Source organism: Myripristis murdjan, chromosome 14, assembly GCF_902150065.1.
Source record: "Myripristis murdjan chromosome 14, fMyrMur1.1, whole genome shotgun sequence".
NCBI classification, from domain to species: domain Eukaryota; kingdom Metazoa; phylum Chordata; class Actinopteri; order Holocentriformes; family Holocentridae; genus Myripristis; species Myripristis murdjan.
In genome coordinates this window covers 17,857,242-17,872,098 of record NC_043993.1, presented here as the reverse complement: position 1 = coordinate 17,872,098, position 14,857 = coordinate 17,857,242, and the positions used below count along the sequence as shown (strand labels likewise).

The 14,857-nt window shown below is 41.7% G+C and overlaps 1 protein-coding gene across 2 annotated transcripts in view; it reads right to left on the bottom strand.

Annotated features, from left to right (window-relative positions):
* Positions 1-14,857, bottom strand: part of dscama (Down syndrome cell adhesion molecule a) — a 105,123-nt gene that overhangs the window by 18,645 nt on the left and 71,621 nt on the right. For both annotated transcript variants that reach the window (XM_030068602.1, XM_030068603.1), the window contains exons 11-16: positions 14,216-14,395; positions 3,914-4,110; positions 2,476-2,572; positions 2,176-2,304; positions 1,713-1,880; positions 226-296 (exon numbers count right to left, since the gene is read on the bottom strand). In XM_030068602.1, the coding sequence (XP_029924462.1) occupies positions 226-296; positions 1,713-1,880; positions 2,176-2,304; positions 2,476-2,572; positions 3,914-4,110; positions 14,216-14,395 (842 nt within the window). The remainder of the gene's footprint in view (positions 1-225; positions 297-1,712; positions 1,881-2,175; positions 2,305-2,475; positions 2,573-3,913; positions 4,111-14,215; positions 14,396-14,857) is intronic.

Below are 14,857 nucleotides of genomic sequence, written 5' to 3'. Positions count from 1 at the left end.
AAATGCCTTGCTCAAGGGCACATGGATGGTAGTTACTGAGGAAGGGAAATTTCCGACGCCAATACATTCAAAACCACATTTCTCTGGTAACTTCTCTAAAGCCTAGGCCACTGCTGCCCCTAAGTGTATCTTACACAGTGTGTGTGTGTGCGCATCTTTGTGTGTGTGCATCTTTGTGTGACCCTGTTGGCTCTTATTTGAGCCAAGAGGGTCATGTCAGCTTACCCTCCAAGTTACTCGGATGCTCTGAGAGGAGAGGGCTTCAAGCTGCACGTCCTGAGGCGGTCCATCTGGAGCTGAGATCAGAACAAAATGTACATTTTACTGTACAGCACCCTGGACAACAACAACTGTGTCAACCATTCACTTTTGTAAAGGCTATTGAGAATGTTAATGAACAGAACAAAATGTTACTTTGCTGAATATACTCATTGTGGTAATAGGTGGCTGGTGAGAGTGAGGAGAAGTGCTCAGTGGGGGGTTAGGAGGATGGAGATGGAGGGATGGGCGGGTAATTTGCAGAAGGGGTCCAGCCTCAGTCTATTGACCGCAGTGTGACATTTACTACTGGGGCCACTAATTGAAAAGTTCTGCTTTTAGTGCGGGGTCAGCGTGTGTTCAATAATGCAACAGAGCCAATGGGGCTGATGTCACCGCGCTGTTAATGAATTGACTTGGTCGGCCCTCTCCCTCCCTCACTTCTTGTCTTTCATTCACTGCCCTCACTCATGCCTGTCTGTTGTGTTGTTGACTCTGACTGTGTAACTCTGCTTTGTTTGGGTCAAAATAAGAAATTAACCGATATTTACAATTGTTACTGTAGCTGAGCAGGCTTTTAAGTACTTGTCCTTTCTTAGTATTTTTGAAAGTTCTTTTTTTTTTTTTTTTATTATAGGTCTACCTGAATGAATTCTACTTTTACACGGAGTATGTCTGAAGTGCTTAAGTAATACTGAAATACTATGCAAAGTACTTCATTACTTTGCTACATTTTAAATCACATCCAGTAGAAATGACACTTTGTAAGCTCTCCATAAGCATCAGAAACTAACATTAACAATATTCTTAAAAGTTCAAATGTATCCATGCTGGTAGCTTGGTTGTCATCAGTTCTGCTACAGTATCATTGGTTTGTGTTAGCCTGGTTACTGTGTAGCTGTCTTGCCAACCTTGTCAACTAGTTGCAGAGCTAATAGTCAAAGAAATATCAGTCCAGTAATGTTACTGATTAATAGGGATTGAGAGTTTCTGTTTTTACACTGAAGAATGACATACATTGCAGAATCTATTTTCAGTATGTTCTACATTGCCTACTGAAACGTAAAATATCTCATATTGAACCCTCTGTGACCTCTTCCTTTTGGCACTGCATGGGAACGGCCATTATACAACCATGTCAGATATTTAAAAGTAACTTGGGAAGCCTTACACTGAGTACATAATTACTTTTACTTGTCCCAAAAGTAATAGTACGTCTAGTAGGATATTTTGGTACCATTTCCCACTCTGATCACATGTCATGTTGTCTGACACATATCTGACAGAAGAATTGCCTAAGGGATGGTCATTGTATAATGTATGTTTAAGTGTGTGTGTAGCCCTTTTGCATGAGTGCGTTCTAAGTAATATGCTGTGTAGACTGTATACTGAAGGTGAGTACAGAAAAAAAATAAGAAATTTTAAAAATACATCTCCGGTCACAAATGTTTCACCTGCTTCATCTGTGGTGATAGTGAGCTCATTGCTGGCCTCACTCTTGCCAATAAGGTTCTTGGCAAACATGCGGATGTTGTAGGTGGAGGAGGGGTGCAGGTCGATGATGGTGGCTTGGTTGAGCTGGGGTGACACGTCTTTGGTCTTCTGAGCAGTATCCCAGGAGGCTGTGGGGGGAGGCCAAGGTTTATTGGCGTTAGTAAGGACACTGAGTCGGGAGGGGAAGAGAGGTCAAAACTAGCTAAGTGCATTAGGACAGCCTCTATCAAATTATAACAATGAGACAAAGTGAATGTGCAAGGGGTAATTCCTATCCTGAAGCAAAGTGCTCCAAACAAAAACATGATTCTCCACAAGATTACAGATTATAACCTGGACTATTTGAACTCCTTTATATTCTCACATGTGTCACACACTTAATTCATACCATCTCAATTTGGACTGAAATGTATTTTCCTGTACCTGATTTGTTCTTGCTCTCGATATCAAAACCGGTGATGGGGCTGTTGCCATCAAAGCCCATAGTCCAACGCAGAGCAATGGTCCTGTCCTTCACTTCTCTGATCTCCACCTCTGGAGGGTCAGGGGGCTCTAGGAGGCACAACATACGGTCACATCATTTCATCCATAATTGTTTCAGTGTTAGTGAACTTTCAACGCATAGGCTTATCATTAATCTGCAAGTTGTATTGAGGCTGGAATTTTCTATCTCAGCATTAACATATATTTTTGTTAAAGTAGCTGAGGTAGTTGCAGCTCTACCTTGCACTGTGAGCTGTATGATTCCTCTGTCTTCACCAAAGGAGTTGATGGCATGGCAGGAGAAGAAACCAGAGTCCTCCCTCACCGTGGGCATGATCTGATGGAGGCAAAGGAGTGAGAACTAGGGATGCTAACCGGTGGCCGTTTGACCGGTTGTTGGCCGTTTGAACTTTAACCGAATAATCTTTTCGGTTAAAAACCCTTTAAGCCTGAACTAGAGTGCCTGTAGAGAGAGGAGCTGAGGGTCTCCTTACGCCGCCATTGCTGTGAAAAAACGTAACCGTTGGAGTGAACGGAATTGTCGCCACTCTCTACAGGCACTCTAGTCCGAACGTGTCGTCGCCGACACAAATGCGCATGTCAGATTGTAAATACCGTAACTACTGTAAGATTTTATCGATCGAAAAATTCCAACTGTTCCTGAAGGCGGAGAAGTTGCTCTTGCGCTTACATACAGTTTAATACGGTAAACATGGCAACGGGACGCTCTACCGGGTTTCGATGACGTCATTACGCACAGAGCTCAGCTCGGTAGAGACAGACCGGAGAAACCATAGATATCGATAATAATTATATTATAATATATTATAATTATATTATAGATATCTACGGGAGAAACGAGCCAAGCTTATGTTTGTCGCGGACGTAGTGGTATGCGTCCGGGGCAAGACAATGGCGCCGGTGCTAGCGCTGCTAGCTTCTATTTGTTGCGGTTATTCATTTATGGTTTATAGACAGTAAAATAATATTCTCGGTTAACCGAAATAAACCGATTAATGAGGCCCGGTGGCCGACCAAGAAAATTTTCCATTTTCGCCATCCCTAGTGAGAACGCTTGATTTGGATTAAAAACATTCCTTGTTTAGCTGAGGCAAAAGATAGTATCTTTCACTGCATAATGATATAAGCATGAACATGGTTAGACCAGTGTGGATTTTTGAAATCAGATGTCAGAAATCAGAATAATCCGGCATACTGTTTTCACGTGCATTTTACCTGATGATGGTCTTACTAAACTGTTGTAATTCCGAGTGAGGACAGTACATGGGATTATTCTTATTTTTCTGTATCTACCTTCATGATCTGTATCCTACCCGGCCAAAAATTCAAAATAATTAGACAACAAGTGTTTCCTCGAGAATTATTTTCTTGGCAGGGAAAGCATCTGGATCAACATGATGGGACACTAAAGATCTCCACAGAAACCCAAAAAAATCTAATTATTTAAAATGGGTTCACACCCTGCAGGTTACTTTGCAGAGATTGCTGTAGAGATTGCCACCTGAAACCATATGATAATGGAATGATTTATTTGGTCAGCTATGTAAAATAAAATAACATTACTACTACAGTACTACTTTTAGCAGTTGTAATAATATACAGTAAGCCTGGTATAGCTCACCCTAATGGGACACCCCCTAGTGGTTCTGCCTCCTACCTGCAGGGTGGAGATGACTTCGTCGGCCACCTCCTTCACAGTGACCACGTAGCGGCTGGTCTCAGGGTTGATGATGCGCTCCTCCTTCTCCCAGCGCACCATGATGGGCTTCTCCCCATGCGCCGTGCAGCTCATCTTCTTCTCCTCGCCCTGAGTGGCCAGCGTGGTGTTGGGGTAGGATGTGATCATGGCCGGGACTGGTGGGAAGGCAAGAAGGAGGAGAAGATGAGAAAAGATATTATGTTAAATTTCTCTCTGAGACTAGCTACAGGTGTTTCACTTCATCCATAATTCCTTTCCCAAATTACACCTGATAGCTGTACAGTTCAAAAGAATGTGAGGCCAATTTCACCAGATCATACGGCTCTTAATTGAGCCAGTAACAATCAACCATCATTGTTTTTTTTCAGTTTCAATTATGCCTAATATTGTTCAACCTACATATAAGTGCACTGAAAGGACTTTAGTAATGTGACATTTCATGTAACAATGAACCAAAGTTATTGTTTTATGTAGATCTCCCACAATCATGATGTAATTTTTCTAGTTATATTTGTCTTTGCATGATCCAACAATAACAGCCAGCAGTACTAATAAATCTGCAGCTAATTTTGTATTACTGCAAACACTGTGTGTGCTCATTCGACATTTCGAAAGCACCCTACACATCATACACTCCCATTAAACATACAACTTTTTACATGAATAGACAACAACAATAATAGGTGAGTGTTTCACTTTAGGCACATAAAGCAGTTACCGCACATTTATATATATATAGTAATGTGTAATGTATGTAAAGCTTCTCTTTAATGTGTTGATGGCAACAAGAGGCCTCGGTTTGTATCTTGCGTCTGAGGGTCCTGTGAGAGCTGTTCTAACAACACTCTTAAGACACACTAACGACATGCACGCCTCATTACATCCAACAGCAGAGTGTATAATGACGCTCTGCTCCCAGATGCACACACACACATACACACACACACACAGTCACACGCACACACCCACACTCATACTGTACACATGCACAAACTAGTACATGCACACACACATGCATGCAGTCTCCCTCCTTCCACACTCACACTCTACACTAATACACACACACACACACACACACACACACACCCACAGCGTGACTTCAGTGATGTGATGGGAAGTGTCAGGCAAGGGGTTGCAAACATTTAAGCCTCATCTCTTATTCACTCTGCAGCCATTTGGAGCTCGGCTATGGAAAAGAATGCTGATTTATTTTGCATGACAAGTATGAATTTTTTGTGAGAAAAGTGAGGGGGAAAAAATAACTGCTCAGGCTTTATGTAAACGTTATCGTTTTAGAGCAAAGCTACTCTCATATTGCCGTGTAAGTGGCTCAGAGGTGGCACATGGTGTTGACACTCCTGGCAGGATAGGATACTATGCTAGGTGACAAAAAGCAGGGAGGGAGGAGAGGAGAAGACAGACCAGCCCATTAAGACCGTGCTGTTCACAAAATGTCTAAACTGTAAACATCAGAGGCATTTCAGCATTCCCTACAGCATGCTTAAGTATATTCAAGTCTTGTAAAATTTTGACATTGACACATTTTTTTCTAGTGCATGCCTTTTTTTATTTTTTACAGTAATGTTGCAACAATAATATTGTGGGTTTTGGTCAGGAGTGCTGCCTCAACTTACATTTGACCCTCAGTGTTGTGATAAAATAATCAAAGACAAAATTATATGTAATCAATTTTTAAAGGGGGCATCTTTCTAAATAGAAAATGGAATGTTTTTAATGGGTTTTATGACCTTGAATGTTCCTTATCCCCACTAAAATTTGTTTTTTTTCTTCTTAAAAAAATGTTTTGTTTTGTTTTTTTCATTGGTATTTAGAAAGGGAAAAAAATCCTAAAATGGGCAGGTGAGAACATGTTAAGTTTAAGATGCTGAAATCTGACTTGACTGGTGTCTGCCAAACATGGAGGGAGGGGAGCAGAGCCTCTAGTACTGAGAGCCAATCAGATCAACGGCTTTTTCAGGCTGTTAGACATGCCTCCCAAGATAACCTGTAGCTCTTAAAATTGAAGGGGAGCACTAGAGAATAAAATTATGTAAACATTTTTTTCACTTCTCTGTTTGAATCATGGCAACAACTTAATATTGTAGGGAAAACAAAGAATATCTCCCACTCCCCCTTTAAAAGGACTGCCACTCCAAAGAGAAATATTGCTTAAAATGAAAGGATAGGATACAGAATATATGGATACAAAAGACTGCAATGCAGTTACCCTTCATGATTTGGCTTTGAGAGCCCAAATTGAATTAGATTAGATTAGATGAAAGTTAAATGATCCTTATGGGGAAGTTGGGCTACAGCATCAGCAAACAGCAATAAGACACATGGAAAAGGAATAATGTTTACAAAAGAGCAGAGCAAAATGGGGTTGTATAAACATACTCAACTGATCAAAATGTATGAATGAATATTCCTTCATTTCTTTCTTAGTATTAAGAAAGAAATTGGCTGTTGGCTGAGTAAGTTTGACATATTCGACTAAGATCCTTCCTAAGTAGCCATCGTTGTCTTTTATTCAACTGCTAAAGGAAATATTATGAATTAAATGCAGCATAATTTTCCTATACTGATTATTGACCTTGGCAGAAAACTGTCTTGCATATTAGTGGTATTATTTTCTACAGGTTTCTGATCAAAATACTCTATGCATTGAATTTCATATGAGGAAGACAGCACAGTAGTTAATTAATTTTCAGAAGAGACATCTTGCTATGGGTTTAATGCCAAAGAGAGCAGAGACAAACAGACAAACGGAATGGGAGTGTCCATATGACTTGCAGAGTGCTCAGGGGTACATACTAATTGTACGTGTGTGTATGTGTGTGTGTGTGTGTGTGTGTGTGTGTGTGTATGTTTGTGCATGTACTGTATGCGCCTGTGTGTATGCATGTGTGTGCAAAAAGCCCAGCTGAGCCAGCCCTGAGGCTCACTTCATGGCCCTGTAATCGCGCTGTTGATGTATTTCTTTAATATCCAGCGGTATTATGGGAACAGGAGTTGGACGGTGGGAGGGGGGCAGAGAGAGGAGAGAGAGATGGAAAGACAGGGAGAGGGAGAAGAAGAGAAGGTGGGAGTCCCCCTCCTCATAAGGCATCGACTCCCATAATATCCAATACAGACTCACTCCAACAAAACCATGTGTTTATGCACAGGGTTGTGTTGTTGGACAGTCATTTCAACCTAAACCGTTTACTGTGAGTCACTGTTGTTTCGTTTCCAGTTCATCTTAACCTGGATATCTTTGTTTACTGTCCAGCCTGTATCATTAATAACACAGAGAATGTAAATACAAATGTCTGGAAGGCATTAAATCCAAGAGCGATGAGATGTGATGTGCTGAGGATGAGCAACCAACAATGAGAAAGGACAGTGTGTATGCCAGTGTGCTGCTGAGGGTTTATTGTGTAGTGTACAGTCCCTTTTCTGCAGCTCAGTGAAATATCAGTCAAAGTCAGAAGCCATAACTCTGAGACAAAGCATGTGCTGTCCTGCATATGTGCTTTGATTGGAAGAAACTGTCTATATTTTTCCTCATAACAGAGTATTCAGGGATATCTGTTACTGTGTCTGTAGCTGAAAGCAGCAAAATAAAAAGGAGAGCAAAACTAGTATTTCGATTAGAGATCTGAATATTTTACTGCTCTCAGAATGTTATTATAATAAAACTAGTATTCCAGGTTAAACAAAACAAGAGATTGTTCAACATTCATTGTGTGTTGTGTATGTTTAGTACACAGCATAGTGCGTTATTTTATGTGGAGGTGAGGAGAGCCCTGTTCCTCCACAACAACCCAGAGGGCAGTGATGATACGCCTAAGCCCGCAGGGGATTGTGGGGGATAGGCTGGCTGCTGATAGGCTACTCCCGTGAGACAAAAGCTGCCCCCCCTCTCCCATCCCTTCTCCCAGGCTCCCTTTCACCTGGCCAGGTTACCATGCCAACCAGCATCGGACAGTCTCTCCTCTCCCTACCTCGTCTCCCTCTCCTCCCTCCTCTCTCTCCAATCTCCGCTCTTAGAAAAGGGCCATTTCTCGTAGCCAGGAATGGAACATGGACTTGCCATTGATTTTCACAGGAGTATGATGATGATTACACAATCACCTCCTGAATGGCGCAATGCAGAATGGTGGGGGAAAAAAAAAGAGATGCATAGAGAAAATGTTGCAAATATATTTGACCGATGAAGTTAGTGATGTGGAAGACAACATCAGTTTAATAGTGGGGTCAGAAGGGTAATAACATGAAATTAGGCCAAACTATATATATAATTTTTTCAATATAGGCCTATTTGTTTCTGATCAAAGACAGAGTGCAGTGATGCAGTTGGGCAGTGTAAATGAGACGGGAAAGGTGAAGAAAAGAGAAACTTATTTCTACGTCAGATTAGCTGAATTTAATGTCATTAACAACAAACAGTGCTAAAACAACACGTCCCTATCTTGGACCTTACACATTTTCCTTCATTAGAAATGAGTTCATGCGATAATTCAGTCAACAAAAGATTTAAGTTAAATACTTAGGGTAATCTCAACATCTTTGGTCCATTTGTTTCAAACAAATCGCTGTTACGGCGACATTATTACAAGTCATATCACAGTTCTAAGCAAAATATGCCCACAAGTGCTGTGATTGGTCAAAAAATTCACTGCACCTATTGCCCAATTCCTAAAAGAGCCTTGATATGAAAGCAAGATAACCCTTCAACCAACCCTAATGCTAATCTTCCTTTGTACCAGAGGATATTTCCTTGGAAACACCAACCTGATGTAAGGTGTTAAGAGTGACAGATGTAAAAGCTTACATGAAATGAGTACTACTTTAATCAGCAAATATCAATAGAAAATGGACATTTATTTAGATCAACATGTTGGATAACTACTTAAGCCTATTATCCCTGTAAAAAGTCCATTTGTCATAATTTTGTCAGCTAAACCATTTTCCGAGACTAGGTGTCAGTCTACACAGTGTCTGGCTGGGAGGCCAATGTAGGCCACAGGGCGCCGGGGCTCAATGGGGCCACAGGGTCCAGACGAGAGAAGACGAGCTGAGCTGTGTGTATGTCCCTGCCCTGGAGGCACAATGTGAGAGGGCACTGGGAAGAGAAGGTCTGCATGGGGGGAAGGGAAGAGTGCAAAGATGACTGGTTCACTGGCCGCTTGCAATGTACTGAAATAATTCCCTTAGCTGCACAATTGGCTCGGACATAGAGCATGATACTGAGCATACGCCTGCAGACTGGGTGGGCCTCTGTGCCGAGTTAGGAGGAAGCTGGATGCAGATGAGTAAATAAGATGAGAGAGAAGTACAGAGCAGGGAGGAAGTGGAGACTTCCTTTTGTCTGAAGGGACATGGCGATTGGGAGACTGCTTGGTGACCACGCGACAATACCATTTCTCTTCAATTAAGTCCCATTATGCGCTCTGCTCTCATCACTGTGTCTGGCGACATTATGATGTCTAATAGACTTGACTGGTCTTAATTGGCGCTGATAAACAGTGAGTGGCTGTTGACTGACTCTGATAGCATCCGCTGTGGATCGGTAATGAATTGACTCAACTGCATCGGTTTTGGAGTAAGGAACGCTTAACTGGGAAATGAAGAAGATTTTTTTGTTTAGAACCCCCCATCTGCAAACAGTGCCAGGGAAAAAAAAATCACTAGTCTTGATCACTAGTTCTGTAAAGCAAAAAAAGAAGTCATGCATAAACATACACTGATATGTAAATTATATGTAAAGTATGGCTCGGCGATATGGCAATGACAATCTTGACCCAATACCCCAATATTGATATTGTGATGATATTCTAGGGATGACTACTGGTGCTTTGATAACATACTATGATGACCAAGCAAGTAGAGGCAAATAACTGAGCCACTAGAACAGTCTAATCAGCTCAGAAAATTGCTCCCTTTTTACTGTAATGCAGATTTTAAAACGAGGGCAAGACATTTATGCTATATCACAATATTATAATGTCCAAAATCCCAGATGAAATCTCATCTAATATCATGATATAGATGCATCACCCTGATGTGATATATGTACAAATACACACACACACACACACACACACACACACAGCATAATACCAGTGCAATCTCTGCTGGATGTTAGTGCTGTGTTCATGCAGGATGATGCATGGTGTATTATGACGAGACATTAGCCTATGCACAGACACTCATAACAATGAAAGTGCCAAGCTAGGATATCACAATAGCTGCAATTCATTTCCCAGGGAGTCCACCACAATAGCGTGGCAGCGTGGGATCTATCTACAGCACTGCATTAACCGGCTGGCCCATTATTCTTTTTGTAATGGCTGCATTGCACTGCACTTTATCTGTGCCTTTACATTATGTCTTTGAATCACAGAGTATGTTCTTTTGTGCATGTGCTCATGTGTTGACCTGTGCTACATACAGTACCCGACTGTGTCTTTACCATACATGTATCTATATACCTTCCTCCCCTGTCTAGCACTGTGTAATATTTACTGATACACCAAGTGGCACTTGGGCAGCCAGTAACACACAGCGAAGATCATACTATCCATCACGTGAGCACTTCAGCATGCGTCAGCTTGTGTGCCTCCCTAATTGGCTCCTAAGCCTCTTAAGTAGCTGCCACTGCTCAAGTGGTGTAGGCTGGCCTGGATAAACAACAAAAAACCAGCACAGGCACAGGGTGTACAGGACATTACACTATGGTATATCAGCAGATATTACTGGGCCGCACAGTGTCAGACATGACAGTAGGCTGTACGGGGTGGAACACAGCACCCATTAAGCACACGGTGATGCTTCCAGGGTTAATGAGCTCTTTGTCTGCTGGTAACACGCGCACACGCACACACTCACACACACTCACACACACACACACACACACACACACACACACACACACACACACACACACACACACACACACACACACACACACACACACACATAACAGAAGAGCTAGGGTGAGGTGGGGCTCCATGGGTGCACAGGGAGGTTCAGGTTACTACAGAGAGCAAAGAGCAGAGAGAAAATACAACGCTGGATAGCACAACAATCACAACAACCTGACACTCCAGGAGCTGAGCGCAAACCTCAGGGAATGCTGACACCCAAACACACACACACACAAACACACACGCACGCACGCACACACACACACACACACACACACACACACACACACACCAAAGGAAAAAAAAACAAAACAAAACACGCTCATGTACATCATAATGATAAATCAAAATGTTTTCAAGCTTACAGTATATCTGTTTGCTGTTACTGTACAGGATACAGATGTTCATGGATGTTTATTAGATGATCAAGCATACCTATTTGAAAATATTAAATAAACCTGTTCTGAGCTGTGCAATCTATGCCTTTCAGAGAATTACTGAGTTTATTTCAAGAGATAGATTAGATAGATAAGAGAAAAGTTTAATCAAAATGCTCTTTTTGATAACTGAAACCAAATAATGTATTGTCCCCTAACATGCAATACATGATTAAAGGTATGAATGCAAAGATTCATTTCTGAAACCTCTCCCACAGTATACCAACCTGTTTAAAATGGATCACATTTCATATGAAGGATCATGTTACTGTATATTTTTGCACAGAAACAGCAGATGACAAATTCCTATATTTATTTATCCTATATTTATATTTATTCTTATATAGTTATTTTTTTTTTTTACTAAACATGTGCAATGCAGATGTAGATGGTTCTAGCCAGTGTCCTGTCCTAATGGTGAGGAATTTGTGGTACTGTGTGGACTTGATGAATTTGCTGAATATGACTGCCTAGGCATGTACAGTTACATAATGTTTTGTGCTTAGGTGCAATTTGTCTCCACATAGCTCTATTTGTGACAGTTGAGTTCTTGCTTTTCTGTTTTAAGACAAATTCAGTAGTAAAAGGTGTAATAAATTAAAACTGCAATAGGAAACATTTTTCACATCAGCTGCATTACACATTACCAGTCTCTGTCTGTCTGTGAGGCTGTGTGTGCAGGCCTTAATTGTCTTGTTCGCTTGAAACTGACTTTTCAGTGATAGTCAGGACGTTTTGGAGTACATACCATTGAATACCAAGAAAAAGCTAGCGGCCACAAAACAAGGAAGTCATAAAGAAAGCAGTGAGAGAGGAGAACTTAATGAAGCTTAAAATGAAACAAACATGTTCAAAATTACAAGTGACTACCACCACTTCTTTTTCAAGCTGATGTAAAATTATTACACTGGTAGGATGCTAGAAAAATTAGCTAGGTTTTCAAAGTAGAAAGCTAGCGGTGCTACATTATCCCACATCCCACATCCCACATCAGACAGCACTTGAACTTGAACCGCCTCGAGACAAAAAGTTACATATTGAAGCTTTATCATCATTAAGAAAACTGTTCAAAGGGTGCAGGATGCTTGGCTGTAAATCACTTTAAAATGACTGGAGCAACTGTACTGATAGAGTTGGTGTTTTGTGTGAATGTGCATGTGTGTTTTTCTGCAAGGGGTATGATATGTTGGAGGCAGACAGGAGGAGTCATGAAGGAGTGGTAGCCTATTTGGCTGTGTCTGGCAGACAGAGAGACACTCAGCAGGGAGTGTTCTGCTCTGGCTTGATAAGAGCCACAGGGACATAAGCCTCATCTAGCATGTGGCTGATCAAAATGAGCACCCAGCTACAGATTGCACGTCACATGCACACAAACACACACACACGCACGCACGCACACACGCACGCACGCACGCACGCACGCACACACACACACACACACACACACACACATATACACACATGGACTCTCATGTACACACATACATACTACCATGAACACATGCATCCATATGCACAAGCTTAAACACACTGAGGGAGGTCAGAAAAATGTTTTATGCATTTATGGCATTTCGTGGGTTTGGCCTCTAATGTTTGTGCCAATTCAAGAGAAAAAGCATTTATTTTTAAACAATAATTTTCTCCAGAACTATTTACTGTAGTCTGTTTTCTGCTTTCAGCACCTGCTTCTCTGAGAAGACATGATAAATACAATCGTCTGGTGGTCTCATGTATTATCAAGTCTTCTGTAAACCTGAAGAGGGCAGTATTCATATTGAAAGTGAGGCATTATCACAAACAAGCACTGAATGGTAAGCATTTAGTGAGAGAATGCCTGAGAATTAAATTGAATGAATTAAGGGCAGCACCAAAAAACAAACTGCTTGATTTCTGTTTCATACACTTTAGGACTGTCTGCATAGGGTTTCTTTTAATGCCTCAGCAATAACAATATAGCCTTAAAAGGAAACATGGGGTGATGATCTCGAGTCGCTGAAAATTCTGAAAAGTTACACCACTAGCCCTTATGTATGCATGTTAATGTGTGTGTGTGACAGGTGCTGGCTCCAATCCTCGTATCATGTCACCGGTAATCAGAACACAGTGGCTAGACAAGGACACACAGGCATTGATAAAGCAAAAAGGGAAGGACACACAGATACAGGAGGGCAGGGTTTTCTATACTGAACCACATGTGCAGTATTTCTTGTGAACATAAAAGTAAGCTGTCTGAGTCAAAAGTGAGTGAATAGAGGGAGAGGTGGAAAAAGAAAAGAGAGAGGAGACTGACATAGAAGGGAGAAGAGACATGGATAACCCATTCGTCCCTTCTCCTCCCCATCCCCCCCTTGCCTCAGTCCTTCCTCTTTTCCACATGGCAGCCCCTGTCTGCATGCAGAATTCAGAGCTTAATGGAGGGGAGCTAAGTCCTTGGCCACACAGCGGATAAACGCTGTACTTTCTCCAAGAGATGCGGTGGCGGTGGTGGCAGTGGCAGTGCACGTAGCTTTCGTGGGATTCGCTCAGGCAGAAAGCACAGTGCAGGCACCGTGGCGGCATCTTGCTGGTGGCCTGACTACCACAGACAAAGCGTAGCCCGGTTCAACTCACTTAACCTTCCCACTTTTAATGTTAGCCACAGCACTGAGCAGGACCAGCCAGTGCATGCATAAGGAGAGTCAACTAGTCAAAGTCGGGTGTGACTAACAATTGTTTGTGGAATAACTAAACAAAGTTAATCTTTAAGTGGCCTGTGCACACTAATAACCATGAACTTAACTTACATGGAAATATATAAAAACCATAAACTAGCCTTATGGCCTGCGGTTGCAATTCTACTAGTGATATGCAGACATCATGGCCAGTGCATGCTTAAGTTGAAAATCACATCTTAGGTTTCTCACAGGACTTACTTTTGACATTGAGGTACATGGACTTGCTGACATCGGCCCCAACATCATTGCTGACTCTACACAGGTAGAAGCCGCTGTCTTCTTCCAGCACGTGCTTGATGAGCAGAGAACCGTTGACCAGCACCTCGATCCTGAAGCCTGAGTTTAGGGCAATAGGTTGGAACTGAGGCACACCAGCACCTGTTGGAAGGCACCGAGTGTAAGTCAGAGGTAAAGTGATATAGCGAGCAGGTATTGGCCTTGGGTGTGGACATTGTCATCCACCTTCAATAGAATGAGGGTACATCCCTAACCACAGCTATGTAGAGGGCTTTGCAGAATTCTTTTATTCATTTAATTGCTCGATAATGTTTTCTTGTACATAAATTAATAAACCAATAATGCATCGCGAGGTGTTCTGATATGGAAAATGAATGGATGAAGTGGCAGCTACTGTGATTGCTGGCCACTTGCCAATAATTAAATAATTAGGGAGACTAATATCTAATAAATCAGGGTCAGACTAATATCTAAAACAGCCTAGCAATGGAGATAATACCAGCTGATTCGGGTAACGTTACTGAGATTCAGCCATGTCACTGTGGATTTACCAACATGGATTAAATAAAACACATAACTACACAAAAAAATAGCTTGGCTAGC